The sequence below is a fragment of the Electrophorus electricus genome, chromosome 7, assembly GCF_013358815.1.
Source record: "Electrophorus electricus isolate fEleEle1 chromosome 7, fEleEle1.pri, whole genome shotgun sequence".
NCBI classification, from domain to species: domain Eukaryota; kingdom Metazoa; phylum Chordata; class Actinopteri; order Gymnotiformes; family Gymnotidae; genus Electrophorus; species Electrophorus electricus.
This window is the reverse complement of record NC_049541.1, coordinates 10,855,616-10,875,363: the sequence shown is the minus strand read 5'-3', so window position 1 is coordinate 10,875,363 and position 19,748 is coordinate 10,855,616. Positions and strand designations below refer to the sequence as shown.

Genomic DNA, 19,748 nt, shown 5'->3' with positions numbered 1-19,748 from the left:
TTCAAACACCGACAACATCCACGATAAGACAAGAGACTTTTATACACGTGCGACAATGACACACAAGGATCAGGTGTGAAACACGAGAGGGCGTGGCAATACAGACGAACACACACACACACACACACACACACACAGATGTTTGGTGGGGGGGGGGGTACCATGACAACAATGCTACTCGTATAGAATAGTGAATAAAAGTGGGTTTACTGCTGTGGCATTATTGCAGGTTACCCACTTTATTACAAATGATTATTTATTAGAAACAGCTTGTTTAATGAAACTTTACTGTTATTGTGCCAGTACAGCATAACACGAGGCTTTGCAGCCGCTCCTGGTGAGGCATGCAAATGTCCCTGACAAGACAAGGGCTTCAGATGGCATGAACAATGCGAAAACAGGACACACAATGCAAGATTGGACAGTCCAACATCAGGAAGTGCTGTCAGCATTGCCAGGCAAACACGTACAAGGAGAATAACAAATTATTAAGGAAAGAAAAAAATGTGCGTGAAAGGTCAGGTTGTGTTGTGTGGTTGAGACTTATAGATAAGTGTACAGTTGTAGGTGTTTGGCTATAGCCTATCGGTGTCTTAAGGAGTGCTTCTTTAACAACTCTTAAGCAATGGTCAGTTTCTCCTGTTTTTGGGTAGCAGGCCAGTCTCAAGCCATACGAGCTCCAGCCACACTGCTGTGTGTAAAACAAACACGCACAAACGCACAAACGCATGTTTCCATTCCACTACCATGTCTGTGTCCATGCAGTGTCCAGAATAGACTGTCACCAAATTAACACACGGTCGGCAGTTGTCATGTGAACAAGAACTGACCGATGATGAAGAGAGCAAAAAGTGGATGAAAAATCGTGCATGAGAAGAGGCAGCTATAAAAGAGACTAAGAAACATAACACCTAAGAAATGTACATACCGTGGTCATTAAAAATACTCAATGTATTTTTCAACATGTACTTTGAGTGTTCTGATATCAGAAAGTAACAGACTTGGTCAAGGAAACAATTTTGATCTTTACATCTGTTATTTCTTTCATATCAGAACAATTTGTTGGGCATTACCTATGACCTGGAGTGTCTGGGTTTCTACAGGATAGAGGATATGTTTAGAAGTGTTTATTCAACGTGCCACTCAACATGACATCCATTTGTCCTTGCATTTGACTCCTGACGATTTCAAGCATTTTATTCAATTATGGAATAACATGCAAACCTTGAACTGCAACCCTGTTGGCAACAAAGGTATATTTTTACCATGGAAAATGCTTATTAATCATATGTTTAGTTAGCAAGGCTAACAAATAACTAGGCTTAATCTTAGCGTGGCGCTGATCTTTTGTCCTATTTTAATCTGTTCTGCACATTAAAAACAAAAGCAAATTAGTAGAGTGACAGCAGCTCTGCTATTTCTGGATGGATATTGATCACCCCCTTCTCTCCATCACACACATCCTTCCAATCTCTCTCTCTCTCGCTCTCTCTCTCTCTTTCTCTCTCTCTCTCTCTCTCTCTCTCTCTCTCTGTGTGTGTGTGTGGGTGTGTCTCTCTCTTTCTCTCTCTGTGTCTGTGTGTGTCTCTCTGTGTGTATCTGTGTGTGTGTGTCTGTATGTGTGTCTCTCTCTGTGTGTCTCTCTCTCCTCTGTGTGTGTGTATCTCTCTGTCTCTCTCTCTGTGTGTATCTCTGTCTCTGTCTCTCTCTCTCTCTCTCTCTCTGTGTGTGTGTGTCTCTCTCTCTCTCTCTCTCTCTCTCTCTCTCTCTCTCTGTATGTGTGTGTGCGTGTGTGTGTCTCGCTCGCTCGTCCAGTTCTCCATGGACAACATTCACATCAGCTCGCATGACGCCCACTGTGTGACCGTGTCCTTATCAGTGTCGGTCAGAATGACAATCATGTGTGCACTGAGCAAACCTCCCAGCCCATGCGGTGCGACAGCAGATCATGTCTGCCTGCCGCTGCTCACGCGGTGAGCGCTCAGAGTGGGTGCGGCCAGGTCCGTTACAGTGGCTTCTGCTGTATGCTACGGTGAGCCTGTGGGGCTCAAAAAGCAGAGGTTCATCCCCAGTGTGCTCATTGCTCTCCTAACCCTTAAAATAGCCTCAGCCGCTCCAGCCGACAGCCAGACAGAGGCGCGAAGCCGTCACATGGTCCATGATCGGATTTCAGAAGGGTGGACTGTCGCAGCTGCTGTTAAATCATTAGTGCAAGCAGAATGGCAGGCAATTAGGAGGACCGCGAAACAGCATCTTTTACGCCATAAAGCTGTCAGGAGTCCTGGACACTGGCCGGTGCGTTGTCATGGAAACCGGCGTGAGTGGCAGCATGTTCTACTGTTGAGTTTTAAAAAAAATATCTTTAGTTGAAGCTCACACTGCCTATAGAATGTATTAAACATTCATAACACATGGCCAACTTGCTCATAAACCATCTGTAGACATTTATAAATGCTTAAAACATCATCCCTTAGCAGTTGTCCTAATTGTCCAACTATTATATATGGCTTATTAATGAATTTACAATTTGGTAATTCATATATTTTGATTTATACATTGCTAAATACTGCTTATTAACAAATTAGGTCTCCAAATGAAGTTCTTAAAGCTTATCCTTGGACATAACTAGGTATTAAATTATTTCAGACAGGGTCAAGCATTACCATTATAGTAGCATAGCAAGTTCCACAACTATCAAGATAGTGACATTATTCAAATGTCACACAAACCTTACTAAACAACAGGATAAAGCAAAATCCCAGATGCTGCACTATGAGAACAAACTTTGCCTCCACCAAAATCTGTTTTGTAGAAACAGAATAGAACAGAGCTAGTCATTAGCATGATAATATCTCAGGACCGGGGAAAGCAGTAGCGCATGCAGCGAAGAGGCTCTCAACACGCACAACTCGAAGAAAAAAAGCGCTCGGGGCGCAACTCAAGAAAATCAGTAAGTAGGCCGGTCATCAGCATAACAAAACCTGATGAGCTATTTCAGCGCTGGCCATGGCCAAAAGCTTTCCGCCTGAATGAGGAGTCGTAATGGTAGCTCGGCTTCCATCGTTATCCCACGTGCTGTAGGCTGCTATTTTCTGATTTAAACGGCACGGTTCGGAGCGGACATGCTCCAGGCGGCTGCAAGGTGTTTGCATGGTAAGTTTTTCTGCCGCTGCACGTCTTCTTGGAGCTCTGATCAAGTGCTGCTTGTTCTTTCTTCCTCTCGTTGTCCCTGCCAGTTATCCACAGTCTTCACATTCTTCATTGCTCTCTCACAAACCTTAATGTATCGCTTTTGGCTAAGAAAGCCTCCCTGGTGAGATATAAGAAATAAACTAAGTAGTAGGCTATAAATTGCAGGTACCCCCTCCCACACACACACACACACATGCACACTACTATTACTATATGTGTTGTGCATTACCATTGACATTCCATTCACTGTAACATTAGCTAAATAACGCTTTGTCTACCTAAAACCAACCCCGACTATAACCTCAATAATTAAATTGTCTTTTTGGCCCTTTTATTTGATTTTTGTTTAAAATACATTTTGTTACAGTCAATATCCCTGCAAAGCGTTATTGTTTTCCTATGGGCACAGGTCCCCACAAAGAGATAAATACATTCATACACACACACACACACACACACAATGTCTGTTCTAATATTTTTTACCTGCCCTTAGCCACCTTGGTTGTGGAGTGTTAACCAAGCAGAGAACCCCATTTCGGCTCATTTCAGGGACTGATTGTGTCTGTCACATCTGCGCAGCTTTGATCGCTACACTTCACCAGGCCACCAACAATGGCCATATGGACCATACCATTGGCCAGCGGGGTGGGGGGGTGGGGGATGGGGGGTAATGGTTGTTAGGTAAACACAACACATGAGATTAAGGAGGTTTTCAGCATCAAGCCCCATAACCAATAGCTCCATGTAGAATAAACGCAAAAAGTCGCACCCAAAAATACAGATCAGCTTTGGGTAGGTCCAACTCAGTTAAATGAATAAAAAGGGAACAGACTTGGTGCACAAGGCTACAACCCCTAACTACAACCCTCCAAGTATGATGGATGGGATGGAGTGCAAATAAAATTTGAACAATAACAGAGAATATGTAGGTATTTACTTCCACAAGTGTGCTCCCTTAAATAGAACCTGCACACAGTACCAGGCTTGTGTTCTGAGACACTTCGGCTGAGGGGGTTGTGTTTCCGACAGTTGTGTGCCTTTTGTTTCTGCCCTGGCGGTGAGGGTGGTGGAGGTATAGGATGCAGCGGGCGGAGGTACGGATGCGTGCCACAGCACAGGAGGGCGTAGCTGCTCATACAGTCCCTGGGTCTGTTTGTGAATTCCTCCCCGTGTGTAACAGCGCCACTTGAACATTAATTTTTCTTTCTACGCAACCACCGGAGCTGGTGCAGGGAGCTGCAAGGCTGGCGCGGTGTCAATGCCTCCGTTTGCCGATTGATTGGTTTGGGTCCCATGTCTGCTGGATAGCACTTTAAAGGCTTTTAGGGGGATGTGGAGGGACTGATGTCAATAAGCAGGACTATAAATGAAATATAGGATGTAAACACCCTGAGAAGACCATGTTCACTCCAGATGGGACTCTTTTAATGACACTAATTTTACTATTGATTTATGTGACTTCAGACCTGCCTCGACAAAGAACACCACATTCTTTTCTCTTTCACGGTCTTCTCTTTTTTATTTTTCAATTCCCTCTCTCATTTTCCTCCTCACTATCTGATTCTTTTTGTCTTCTTGTCCCTCTCACTTTCTCTCTCTCACTCATCAAATGCCACGTGTGTCTCTTTATGTCTCTCTGTCTCTTTGTATATTCTTTCCTATCACTTTAATTCCTTGCTTTGCCCACTGCGTTAAGCAGCACAGGTTAACGGCATGAATGTAGACTTGTCCACTGCAGATGCACTATAATTCCAAACTTTGTTCGGTAATAACCCCACATAATTCTGCCATGCCATATAACATTTCTACTTTGGCTGCTGCATTGTTTATAAAGCTTGTCTTTAAAAGGACACAGCTGGGCAGGGAATAGTTTGAGCGCTGCAGCCAAGGTATCTCATTTAGAGCAAAAAATGTGTTAAATGGGAATAAAAGCATTGCGTATCTTAGAATTTATGCAAAGATTATATCAGTTTATTGACGTCTGTATACTCTGGTAGATCAGCAGGACACGACTGATTGTACATGCACCATTTGTGATGAAATGGCCTCAGGGGTTTTTTGGGTGAACATTCTGAACGAATGCAGCAGTGTTTTTTTGGGCTGGAGGTGTGCTGGGTGACTTTATTGTTACCTTCCACAACACATGCATGTAGACGCAGGAGATCACCACAGCAACGACCATGCAAGACGAGATGGGACAGACCGGCAAAGAATGTGTAGGCAGCTAATCAATATAGAGCAATTGTTGACCTATATCAGCAGCTACACCTTCCTCCGCGGTGGCATCCATCCATACCTCCACCCGCCATATCCTATACCTCTTCCGCCACCACTGCCAGAGGAAGAAACAGAAGACACGCCTCCGGAATCGTCGGAAAGATTCTTCTCAATTTCACCAGGAAATGGTACTCAATCCCAATGTCGATACAGGACTCGGTGTGGTGGTATCTAATTATTAGAATTATATAACGTCCCCCAACTTATCCATTCAGTTCGTTACAGAATTGTGACAAACGCACGTAGCACTGATATGCCACTGTTTACAGCATAACATTAGACGCGGGGTAGAGTTTTTTTCACGAAGTTGTGTTTTAATAGCTAGTTATATTTTATTACTAATTTTCCTATTTGATAAGTGCAAGCACCTCCGGCTCATTCAGAGTTCTGCAGTAAATTGCATGAGGCAGTACTGTACCATCAGATCCTGGCACATGTCGGCCACAGCCAGCATCTCATAGTGGCGCCTGGCCTCGAGTTTATTATTGCAATAATATCACAGTTCTGTTACCTGTGTTTATGTAGCTTATGCTGTATTATTTTGTGGCATTACTGTTAGTGGTTTGTTTTTATTTTGTCATTAGTAGGTCAAAAGTGAATAAGGTGGAGTGATATAAATATTTTTTTAAATGTGGTTTCCCACTACTGATGCTCACAGAATTCTTATCACATTATGAGGTCCCAATTGCAATAAAGTTGTACCCTAATTAAGAGTTAAAATATTTATCAATGGCATTTAGTCAGTTGTAAAAGCAGCTACGTGTTATATTGTAGAATTTCTGGAAGATACAACCATACTTCTGGTGATCACCCACGCAACAGAGTTCAGTCTCCACCCATCGCCTGGACACCAGACATTGTGTAGAGGTCCATGTCAGACATTGTCTAGAGGACCATCCTAGACATTTTGTAGAGGTCCGTCCCATACATCCTGTAGAGGTCCGTCCCATACATCCTTTAGAGGTCCATCCCAGACATCCTTTAGCAGTCCGTCCCAGACATCCTGTAGTGGTACGTCCCAAGCACACTTATTTCTAGGCCCCTCTCATGATGTTAAGCATCTTCACAGAAAGTTTAGGACTTCTACATATTAATGGAGTTTTTAATCATTTTTTATAGTCAAACATTTAAAAATGGGATCATCAGTTGTTTGAAGAGTTAGCTGATTTTGTTTGCTTGCTATATAGTAACATTATTGTCATAGTTTCGAAGAGGTAGCACACAAACCTTTCTGTTTGTATCACTGGTGTTCTTATGAAAAATCGGGTTGAAAAAAAATCCTACATTTTGCGATGGCTCATTAAGTGATTCACATTTCCCATTATACCACGGAGTTATCCAAAGGTAATTGTACCATAGACGTAATTCCATTGTAAGTAATTTCACCCTACATTAGCTTAGCTGTTTCTTTTAGTAATAGAAAACGGATGATTGATAACACATATCTCCTTTATTCAATCCGGCACCATTGGATAGTTCTCTAACATTATGTAATATAGAAATATAGCAAGAAACTTCCCAACAAACACAGATCAATTTTTGAATCTCACTATGTGAACATTTGCGGTATTGATTCGCTTTCTGTACCAACATTACTCAGAATTTTTTTTTTTCTGTTTTGAGACAGTGAAGCTAAGTGAAAAAGATGAATTTCTAAGAATAGTTTATTTGCATTTATGCCAACAGCATTTAGCAAATGTTTTTGTCCAGTGTGAGTTACAGAAGTACCTTGTTGCCTCCATAGAATCTCTCCATATGCTGATGCAAAAAGGCCAGCATCTAAGCACGCCCTCAAACTACAGCCTTATTAAAGTCAGGGAGTCAGTTTTGTATTAATTGTGTGTGACATTTATTGTAATGTTTTATGATTAACATTACTAGGTGCAAGGTTAGAGGTTATTTAAGTGCCTTTTGAGGATGTGTGTCTTCAGTCTGGGACTGTACACACAGGCAGGGGAAGTTTATTCGACTGTCCAGATGCCAGCATAGGGAAATCCTTGAGTTGGTGTCCCTAGTCTGACCTACAAAAGATTTAGAGGCTATGTTAAATGTTTACAACAAAGGAATATTAAAAAAATTAAGTATGATGTCAAAGTTGACCATTCTGAGCCTGTAAGAATGTATGGTTTCATAATGATTATTTAAAAAAACTAGACTGTAGGTTTCTGTGAGTCAGGTACAGTAGGTATTCTGTTGTTCTATGAAAGCTATCTCCAAAATTAGTATTTTACAGATGTCTATTGTAGTTTATGGTGTGGAACACAATACATTATCCATTTCTTTAGCAAATTAGTCTACTTTAGTTGGATATTTGACTCCCAGAATCATAACGGTAATCTTCAAAAACAGTGCTGTGGGACTTGAGACTTCCAGATTTGTCGCCAGTTTTTTTTCTCTCCCTCTAATTTATTCCCCCACATCCTCCCTGGGATTAATGTTTTAAACTGGAAACTTTTTTAACTACAAAGCCTCTAGTGGCCAGGAATTATTCATAATAGCTCAGGCAAGGTTTAATAAACCATCAACATCTTAAATACAAACTTGTTTTGAACATCTGCCTTTGTCCTCTTGTTGTTCATATTCACAAATGGCAATTCCCCATTTCTTAAGCCAGAGAGGACAGCAACTCTTTGAGGTTCCTGTAGAATATTAAAATCTATCTTAGAAAGTGCAAATTATAATTATAATTATATACTGTATTGGTCTTATTGTAAAATCTCATATGGGACTATATATAGTAGAGAAAATACAGCCCTGGGCGCATGCGCACTCTCTCTCTCACACACACACACACACACACACACACACACACACACACACACACACACACACACACACACACACACACACAGGCATTTATCTCTGCAAATGCAGACATGCCATTGTGAATTGCTTTATTTTTCAGCATGCTGAATTCCTTCAGCTATGTTATTTCTGCGCTGAACCAAGGTTAGCTGAAACTCACTCTCTCAGGCTATCCTACATCCATGAGCGCTGCATTCTGCATTCCAGAGTTGACTAGTTAGATTTACAATATCTTATGCCACCCAGGAATTTATAAGCTGTTTATCTGGCCAGTGTGTGTTTACTTGCATGTACATGCACTTCATACATAAATCCTAATACAGATAACCATTAATCAAATCAAAATAAGGAAGACTTTTTGCATTTTAATGTTGATATCTTGTGAGCTCACTAGAATAACTCAATGATGGGGAGTTGAAGCATGGCAAATCTTTCAGCATGAACATTTTGCCCATGCATAGTTAGGAATTATTTCTGAACACTTGACAGTCTGGGCACTACAGAGCCCCACCTTCAGCATAACTCAAACTGTGTGGGAACACTTGGGAAAAACATAAATAAAAGCCGTCAAAAGAAGTTAATCATGGAGACACCTTTTTTGTTGTTTAAACAAATATTTAGACTTTTTTTTCCATTTTGTGGCCTAAGACCTTAGTCCAGGTCTTTATATCTGCTCAAGTCTATGTAGGTTGAGGTTCCAGGTCTTCATATTACATTTAGCTGACAGTCTTATCCAAAGCAACTTACAAATATGAATGAGTACAACTTCAGCAATTGAGGGTTAAGGGTCTTGCTCAGGTGTCCAAAAGCAGCACATTGGCAGTGATGGGGCTTGAACCAGCTACCTTCTGATTATAAGTCAAGTACCTTAACCGCTGAGCTCTAAGCAGGTTGAGGGTGTAGGTCTTTATATTCGGTCCAGTCTCTGCAGATTGAGGTTTCAGGTCTTCATATCCGGTCCAGTCTCTGCAGGTCTATGCAGGTTGAGGTTCCAGGTCTTTATATACAGTCCAGTCTCTGCAGGTCTATGCAAGTTGAGGTTTTATGTGTTTTGTGTTGGATCTTCTCGATCAGCATTAAAAGGGGGTAAAACGAAAACAGTGAAAGAAAGATTTCGTGACAGTAAACGCACATTCCCGTCATGTAAAGTGCAACATGTAGTGGTGTGAAGCTTTCACCTTTCTGCCTGTATGCTTGGCAGGAAAAGCAAAGATTCCTCACTGACGTTCTTCACGAGGTGATGCTGCTCGATGGGTTGGCTAGTTCCCATCCCATCTCCCAGGAGGTGTTTGAAGCAGCCGACATCGACCGAGTTTTCGACTGGATCGCCTACAAGAAGGCAAGGGTCTCTCCTGCATGTTGTCGTTCACCTCAGTTTGGCAGAATATGGTTTCATAGTTTTAAACATCGATGTAATGTTTTTTTCCCCAGTTTCTACCGTGTGCTTTTCTGACACGGCCGGTATTTATGCACGGCTGCCGTGGGAACAGGGGCCACATACAAAACCAGCAGCACACCTGAACGTTAAAGAAAAGATTAATTAAGAGAGGGTCGCCATTTTCTATGCTGGCTCTCTCTATATGTGACCTGTAGATGGGCTTTGCTACCGGTTTTTTCAATAAAACTAATTTTTGTTTGGCTGGGTTGAACACCTGGGGTTACTCTAATGTTTCACGTACTCTAAGGAGTTATGAATTAATCATCCAGGAATTCTAAATGAAATCATTTTCATTTTGTGTATCCCCCTGCAGATACCAAAGAAAAATAGTTCAATTAAAAGAGTGGATTTTTATATGAATGAGTGAGAGGAATGGTTTGAATAAAAAAATAAGCCACTGGCTTCAGGGAACAGATATACAAAAACAGTTTGGCTTAAATATTTTTAATCACCCCTCTTTCTCTGTCTCTCCTGCTCTCTCTATCTTTCAAACATGCTCACACATGCCCTCTCACTTAGACACGCACACCTACACACACACACACACAGAGAGAGAGAGAGAGAGAGAGAGAGAGAGAGAGAGAGCCTCCCTTTCTTTAAAATTCAATACATTTTGTGTAGCATACAAGTGATATACCAAAATATGCAAAATCAAGTTAAAACCATACCGGGTGCAACCTACAGCCCTTCTTTAGCTACCTTTTTGCCCTCTGTTTTATCAGAATGACAGCTGTTCTTTTTAATGGTATTCTTTCAAGCTCTTTGTCATCTCTTTATCAGACAGTCCATTCTGACATAAGTAAAGTCTGTAGTCTACCCTTGTATTTCTCCCGTGCCCTTAGACTCCCTGTCAGTGGTCCTTCCAGGTGTCAGTCAAAGTGAAAATCCCACCTTCTCTCACTCCCGCTGGTCCCGAGGTGTCACTCTCTGCGCCCGTCTCAGGGCGGAGAGATAGTCAGACAGATTCCCTTATCTCCCTCTGCATGACTTCACAGAGCCTCAAACTGCACACTCGCTGGGAATGACGTGGCCCCCTGGAGCGCTACGAGGACGTGATATTTGTCTGATAGCAGGACTCAAGGACTGAAATCAGATAGGGACCCATAACAATGCAAGCTGTCAATGTCCCCATGTCTGCTGAACGGATGCAGCCACAGAAACAGTGTGGGACACTTGACAGCCCTGTTTGATATCCAGTGCTGCATATTAAAAAAGTAACGATCTGTTATTTTTTTTAACCTTTAAACAGTATACTCGAGTCATTCAAAAAAATAGAAAATAAACGAAACAAACTGCAATCTCTCTCTTCTGAATTATGCATCTAAAAATATGGGAAAACAAACTCAATTGCACATTCTTAACTATTACTAAATCATGCCTTTGCTTTAAAAAGCATGTTCTTAGGTGACATTTCTCTTACCCTGTACCTGCAAACATATGGAGTGGGAATGAGTGAGTGCGTCCAGGTGCTCTCTGTAAAGGCTTCAGTGCTAAATTAACAGATGAATGACAGGAAGGCCTTGTTTTATTGGAAGGATGATATGAGTATCATTGCTAATGAACTGGAGGTCATGATGGCATGTCTGTGTGTTGGCGTGCAGGGAGCAGCTCTCATCCGCATGCTGGCCAATGTCATGGGACAGCCTGTATTCCAGCGAGGCCTCAATGTAAGCAATCAACCATCTCTCTCTTTCTTCTTTATATATATATATATATAGACACACACACACACACACACACACACACACACACACACACACACACACACACACATATATATATATATATATATATATATATATATATATATATATATATAGACATACACACATACACACACACACACACACACACACACACACATATATATATAGACATACACACACACACACACACACACACACACACACACACACACACACACACATATATATATATAGACATACACACACACACACACACACACACACACACACACACACACACACACATATATATATAGCATACATACATACATACATACATACATACATACATACATACATATATATATAAAATCTGTTAACTTTATTCTTTCAGGATTTTAAAATCCAACAGTCACATTTTTTTCTCCTGCACTTTTCTATTAGCCTTAAGATCTCAGAAAATGAAACTTTCTTACAAAGATGTTTTTTTAAATGATACCTTCATTTTTTTTAATCGCCTTCCCGTTTACTGACTGGCGACGTCTCATTCCCTGGCGCTAATGTGAGTTTCTCACGTTGGTTTTTAGTGCCTCCTTGGCTGTAACGCAGCCATCTACTTTACATGAGACATGAAGCGTTTTGCCGTCACGTGTGCCGAAGTTAACGCTCAAGACAGCAGCGGAGCCGAAAAGAAAATCGGGCTACCTGACATGCGGCATTCACCACAGTTGCTGAGTTCACAACCTACATGGAGTTAATGTTTCTGCCACGTATGCTTCTCGTGCGGCGAGAAGAAAACACTGCCACATCGTTACTTTTCACACCCACACGTGATGATTGCGGCGAGCCAGTGGCTGCGCTATAGACGGAGAAGAGCAGGCTGGCAGGCTTTATTAAACGCATCCGTGTTCGGGGCACGTTGATGCAGGGGGGACATGCTTTTCGCCCAGGCTCATTTTTCCCAAATAGCGGGACAATTGTAGAGATGGGTTGGGATGATTTTCGGGGACGTGGATGGCTGTTCTGCCTAACTTCCTTTTTAAATTCAGATTCAAATACATTTGTATAGCGCTTTTTTTCCTTCTTTTTTTTTTTAACCACAGGCATTGTTACAGATCGGCTTTACAGAAAGCAGCTTTACAGAAAATCTGGGTCCAAGCATTAAATGAGCACGTTAGAGACGACAGTGGTAAGAAAAGTCCCCGATGAGCTAGAGGAAGAAGCCTTGAGAGGGACCAAGGTGTAGAAGGGGAAGCCACCGTCTTCTTGTCAAAGTCATATCACGAAATCAATAAAGTTGCTTATTGCAGTATTCTGTAGCTATGAATAGAGAGTTAAGAAATGACTAATGAAATATACAAGAATAGACAAAGAAGCCAAGTGAGAGTGATCGATAGGTAGGAGTATTCAGCTTCATCAGTGAGAACAACTGAGTTCTAGTTTGAATCTGAACAAGAAACATCTAAACACACTCTAGCAGGACTTCTCAGGGAGGTGGTGATGAGTTATTCACTAAAGTCTCCATGACGCCCCGTAACAGTTGTCAGTCTCATCAGGAGGGTCAGCGGCACATGCGGATGAGCATATCGGGCACAGCTGGAGGGTCAGCGGCGCATGCTGGCGGCCGAATGGTGGCCACGCTGGTCCAGCGGACGGAGTCTCCTTCAGGGTCAGGCTTGCAGCAGTGCCAGGACAGACAGGAGGAGAAGTTACAGCTAGTTAGCTCTGTTTGGAAACGCACTGGACAGATGCACGTGAGCAGCAGAGTGCAGCAGAGACTGCGACAGACAGCTAGAACAGACGACCTCAAATGGGAGACACTGAAGGCTGCACAGGTGCAAAAGGGCTTCCTGAGACATCAGCTCCGCTCTGCTCCAGCATCAAGCAACCTGTGTGAACGCACAAGAGCAGCCCACAAATGTCCACGAACCCCAAGGTCTGCACCATTTATAGTAACAGGAAGACTCATTTACAATCTCAGGACTAAACAAATAAGTTTTCAAGCAATATTTAAAAACTGAGACTGTGTCACAAACACTGACTGAAAGGTTATTCCAAAGCTGAGGCGCTTTGCCGCGAAAATTGACTTCCACACAGTTCTAGACAGAGATAATAGATAATGGGTACCTTGGGAGCTCACACAAGTACTGACGAGAAGGTCATTTAGCGCTTTATACATCAGCTGCAAAACTGTGTAATCAATACAGATTTTGACAGGCAGCAGGTGTAGTGCTGATAATGTTGGAGTACCATGGTCAAACTTTCAGGGATTTTTTTTTGTATGGATTCTAGCAGCCAAGCCTCTGGACTCACTGAAGCTTGTTTACTTACTGTGACATCTGTTTAATGGGGTATTAGTCCAATCTTGAGGTAATAAAAACTAGAATTCATTTTTCAGCTCCATGTGAAGTACACTTTTTCATTTTGCAGTAAGATGAAAGATGATTATCTTAGTAATATTGTCTATGTTGCATCAGAGGTCAGGTCAGAATCAATTTTGAGGCAAAGGTTTTTGACAGTTGTATCTGGTACAATAGAAAGGATATTGATATTTAGCATTAATTTACACAGTTAGTTTTTAACATCTTTAAGGCCAAGAATTAGGACTCTGTATTATGTTATGGCCTATATGCAGACTGAAATTTATTGTGTATGTGATTCATATGCAAGTGTGAGTTTAGCTCACACAGTAATCTCCAAAACCCTACATATAAAAGGAGAATTTGAAATAGTTCACAGAGATTGAGATTACATTTCTTCGTCAGAGGCTTGGTTACCGCTACCATAAAGGTTTTTTGGCTATAAGAGTTTCCTATTGTTTGAAGAGGATTGATTGTTTCTGGTAACATTTTTTTTTTCAGTGGCTTTGTAGGAATTGGATGAACAAAAATGAAAAATTTGGAGGAAATCATTTTAACTTTTTTTAGAGTAAAAAAATTACAACCACTCGGCTATAATTACGTGTGGCTTAGAGTCTTCATTGGTTGTGTATCAGATTTTGTTTGGATTAATAGACAAATCATTAACAGTATAAATTATTAGTATTATAATTATCAAAAAAAGTCACTGTTGCTTTTTTTGGTTCTTGTCTAGTTCTTGTCTGGTTTATTGGTTTTATATTATCCATCTCAGGGGAATTAGCTGGTGAGCTAAACGCAGCTGACAAAACTGAAAGGTTGTTAATAGAATTATGCACCACTGTGAGTGGATGAACATATACTGTAATTAAGATGAAGTTCAAATGAGACAAGGTAATGATCAGAGATGACTGTAGTCTGAGGGAGAACATTGTGCTATTCGTGTTGACACCAAGTCAAAATTATGCCAAGTGTATGATTGCTGTTGAGTAGATCCCATTATGTTCTGTGTAAAACCGAAATAGTGAATAACCAGAGTAAAACCAGTGCTGTTCTCAGCGAGCCCAGTGCTATATCAAAATGATACAGATGATCATTGACAGGATTCAGCCAATTCCTGTAAGAGCTAACAGTACGGCTGTGGTGGTCTATGAATAGTAATTAGTGACAATGAGAAGATTTGTAGCCAAATCTTTCATTTTCAGACAGAAACATTCAAAGACAGCTTGTAACCTGTTTTCAGATGAACACCTAGGGCATTGTTATAGAGGGTGCCTTCCCCTCTGCCATTTAAATGAGGCCTGTGTATATTTTTGTACCCTGTGGATATAGCTTCATTAAAATACAAATCTTCTGATCTGATCCACGTTTCTGCAAGCCTGATCAAAACGTCAATCGTTACATTGTATTCAAGGACAGCTTTTGATCTGAGAAATCTTATATTAAAACTGTTAATTTTAGGTCAAAGATACTGTCATCACAAATTGATTAAAGTAATTTGTTTATTATTTTGCTAGCACTAACTTTGCGAGGTTTTCTGAAATGAATTTTTTTTTCTTTGACTTGAGAAATTGGTCTCAACGGAATGGGACCTAAGTGGCATCTCAAGGCAGCTAGTAGACGAGCAGTTGGGTTTGTCTGCCTCCCGGCCTTCATCCCAGTTCATCAGTGGCTGTCTGTTCTATCTAAAAGCCTGGCCCCTATGCTATGAGAAATGAGAGCACCACCCTCCCACGAAGCGCTATGAAACAGGCTTGCCCTTTAATATAGTTCATTAAGCCTGTATTGTTTTCTGAACTGCTCTTGGACATCAAACAGTTTAGTGACCATATCACATTGTTGGTTTCGTCGCCAAGTTGCACTGGGATGAGGCCAGAGTGTACTACTGCAGACGACATCACCCGGGCTAATTTAAACACCTTTTTAATATTATTCTTTAACTTCGGATTGCTGCAGGCGAATGTCATTAGCACCTACTTGAATAACTACAACTAAACCTACGGTTAGCTGATATCTTCAGATTTCCTGTTATATCCAGCACCTTGGCTCCCGGTATATAGCTAAGTGCTGCTAATGCCCCTAAAGGAGAAGCTATTTTCACATGCTGATTGCCTATTCCCCGAGCACATTCAACAGGCTTCTCGCTGAGGGGGGCAAGCCTATTGGACGGAGAACTCGGAGAACAAGTGGGGCTCAGGGAAAACTGTAGTTCTAGCTTTACCACTGTACTGCTGAGACACCACCCACTGGCCCTCTGCCAGAGATCTCACTCTCTTGACCAATTGGAGCTTCAGCAGGTCTGACACACCCTTTCTAACCTTGCTCTTCTCAGACGTCATCCATTTAGTGATCTACATCAGAAAACTAATCTGCATTTCACTGCTAAACATGTTCAACTCAGAACAAACATATACAGCATTTAGCAGACATGGTACGTGTGCTTCCTGGGAATCAAACCCATAACCCTGCTGCTCTAGCAGGTGTATAGTGTCCAATGTCTGTAAAAATGACTCAGCTAGAGACTAGTACAGAGTAGAAAGCACCAAGTGATTTTAAACGCCCTTTCTGTTTGAACCATTTCCTTTCCTATTTTTTTCTTTACCCAACTTTTCTCCCCCTTTTAGCCGCTGCCACTTCCCACTGTGATCTAGGTGTAACCCCGGTACCAGGGGCCTAATGCCAGCCTGGCAGACTGAGAGGCTAACAAACGCTTCCTCATGTGAATACAGCTTACACCCCTTTTCAAGGTGCTCTTCTTATAATGTCGCTGGATAATCTGAGATGTTTTAACTGCATGATCTGCCCAAAATTGCTGGCATCATTTTAGTTAAGAAATGGAAGGGGAAATTAGTTTGTCCTTCCCACCCGGAGAGCAGGGCCAATTATTTGCTCTTGGACTCCCAAATGTGCCATGCGCTATCACCCACAGTGAGACCCACAGTCTCATGACAATAGGCTAAAACTCTATACAGATGCGTGTTTCAACTATTTAAAAAAAAAGAACATCCACCTTTGCTTCTCCTTGAACTGTTTTTTAACTTCAGAAAAACAAACACATCCAGTTTTGCCCTGTGCTGTTCCCGATCGCGTGTCTCGCACTCAGCAGATGAGCTCAGGTCGCGGGAATTAAGGATGTTCTTTAACGCCGGGGCTCAGGAGCCGGTCGGTCTTTGTTGTGCTGTTTGTCATGTTAGAGCGACTCTGGCAACACCACCTGTTCTGTATGGCTGTGGAAAGGAAGAGAATGAGTGAGAGAGCAGGAGAGAAAGGGAGGATTGTCGGCCAGCTTTCGAGATCTCGGCTTATCTCACTACTAGTGCTTCTGACGTGAGCAGATGCCAAATCTCATAATGCTTTTGACGGAGGAGAGAGGTGATCAGTTCGGGAGATGCCATATGCTATTTGAATAATGCTAAAACCTTCACTCCTCCTACATGAAGTCTTCAGGAGATTACCCCTACATGGGGTAGCTATGGCAGAAAACTACTGAGCACATGATCTCTCCACAAACACCCACATGCTAGTAAAAACAAGACATCTATTTACGCGCATCCACCGAAGAATTTTGCAGTGCTGAGCAAATGTAGCAAGATTGTGGGCCAGATTCATAAAACTTCACAGGAGCCACACTACACCACGTAAAATGTGCAACACGGTGCTGATAATTCACCTATGCCTGGGGTTAAAGCAGGTCAAAATCAACATATTATCATCCGTATTGAAGAACCATGCCAATACACCAATGACTAAGCAACCAAGTCGTGAAACAAGCGGTACGCAGAAAACTGCCAGATAAATATTTAATGCATTTGTAACTAACCAGTGTGGAAAATACACAGCTGCAATGACTCGAAGTCTTAAGATAGGGAGACTGCATTTGGTTTTCAAAACAGGGTGAGACGGGAGGTGTGGGGCTGGACACATATACATAACCATTATTAACCAGTTCATTTACTGCAGGACCAATAACAATTGTCTTCAGAGTATATATGGCCAGTATATCCTATTTGATTTATAGTGAACAACTGATTGGAGAGCAATAACAAAAATATACGTAAAAAGTAATACATATACATATATATATATATATATATATAAATTCATGGTCACTGAATAAATGAAAATCAGATGCCATGAAAATACCTTCTTCACTAAAGACTTCAATAGATGTGTGCCCTGGCACTTCCCTGAAGATCTAATCTGTTATAGATACAAAAATGGCATTTTAGCAAGCATGTGAAATCCATGTGGGAGTCTAGTGTAATACATATTTCCAAATAAACTCTGACTACTTCACATCTATAATTCTGTCAGATGTATTTTTACATTCTGTTTTATACTGTTTTATTAGACTTACAAACCTAAAAAGTAATTTAACCGTCATGTAGGTGGTGAGGTGTGAGGGTAAGGAGACTGATTTTTGTGCATATTGTTTGAGAACAGAATCCATTTATCATTGGACAGTTTCATGTGTTATTTTTTGCGAAGCTTTCTTCTGTCCGAATCACTGTCATATGCAAATTAGGACAAAAAAGCGGTAGCACAACGGAAAAATAAGCCAGCAATCCACATTTATGAATAGGGAACATGTCAGTGCAGTGCTATTTGCTATAGTCAAATTAAATCTGGCGGTAGGTTTTTATGAATTTGGCTCTATAGCTTTAGAATATCATTAACTGCTAACAGAAACGCTAGCTATTCATTTCCAGTGACACTGGGACAGATTATTACTGCATAAATAAATGGCATGGCCGCAGCGTGTAGGAACTGTTAGCCTAATGGCTCCTGCCTGCGACCGCCCGGATGTAGCCTGTATTATCACAGCATGGTTCAAAAGCAATTTTTTAGAAAGCCTTTTGAGGTTCCATTAAAAAAAGGAAAAGAAAAGAAAACGCTACAGTATAAAGAATTCTTTCCTCTGCAATGATGCCGTAATCAGCATGCATTCAGTGAAACCGCGGTAATGATCCAGGCTACGGCGCCAAACCACGTGTGTGGAGCATACCTGCTTGTCCCTGCTTTGTTCAAGATTCAAGTCTCACCTGTCACAGGGAGGTTGAGGACCCATCACCTTTCACATTCCTGGCGAGGGGACGGAAATGGCTTGGGTCATTGCGTTGTCTTAACGGATTGCTTTCTGGCTAATGCAATTTCGTGCAGTTAGGGAAACAGGCGAGATGGGGAAAATGAAAAACTCCCCAATGCGTTGGTCTGCTTTGTATGTTGTAAGTGTTGGTTTGTTTATTTTAACACTAGTCACATTTTCACTAATGAAGAAAGTATTTAAAATGTATTGTTTTTCTGTTCCGTTTTGCTCCTGAGAGACACAGCTACATTGGTGTATTCATTATTTATACACACATTACAGGTTTAGATTTGTGTATTTTCCGTGTACAGTACATACTGGAATTGGAGACCTTACTCATTGTATCTGTTCCAAGAGCCTTTTTTCCACTGTAGACTAAACAGCCACCCCATGAAAACCCATATTAAAGTTTAGTAATACATTCACCCCATGAAAACCAATGCTAAAGTTTAGTAATACATTCTTTAATGGGATGAACCTCAAGGTGGGCTTTCAAAATGAACAGTTTGATTCACTGTAGAGATATGAGGTTTGTTAAAAACTCCTGTGGAGTACATAAGCATAGTTTGATAAGGGCTCTGACATCAGATTTCATCAAATCAAACAGACCGTGCTACTTTACCTCTGCTGCATGAAACTAGAATGGATTTTCATAGTCTAATTCCAGGAAGTACAGTTTACTGTCTTCTGTACCTTTAGTACATTTCCTTGTCTGTTTTCCCTCCTCTATTTTAGTTATATATCTAAAACGTTGGGTAGTGGATTGTGGATTTCCTGTATTTTTCTAGCCTGTCAGCATAAATAGTCAATGCTCATGCATTGTCACAGGTCTTTAAGCGAGAAATTACTTGCTCTTTTTTCCTCAGTTCTGGGTGTTTCAAAGCTTTGAGAACCATCTGAGTTTTGTG

At 41.3% G+C, this 19,748-nt stretch overlaps 1 protein-coding gene across 1 annotated transcript in view; it reads left to right on the top strand.

Annotated features, from left to right (window-relative positions):
* The window catches only part of trhde.2 (thyrotropin releasing hormone degrading enzyme, tandem duplicate 2), a 142,846-nt gene that overhangs the window by 74,667 nt on the left and 48,431 nt on the right, over window positions 1–19,748 (top strand). Inside the window, exons 7-8 of the mRNA XM_026997268.2 lie at window positions 9,476–9,613; window positions 11,314–11,379. Coding sequence (XP_026853069.2) covers window positions 9,476–9,613; window positions 11,314–11,379 — 204 coding nt within the window. The remainder of the gene's footprint in view (window positions 1–9,475; window positions 9,614–11,313; window positions 11,380–19,748) is intronic.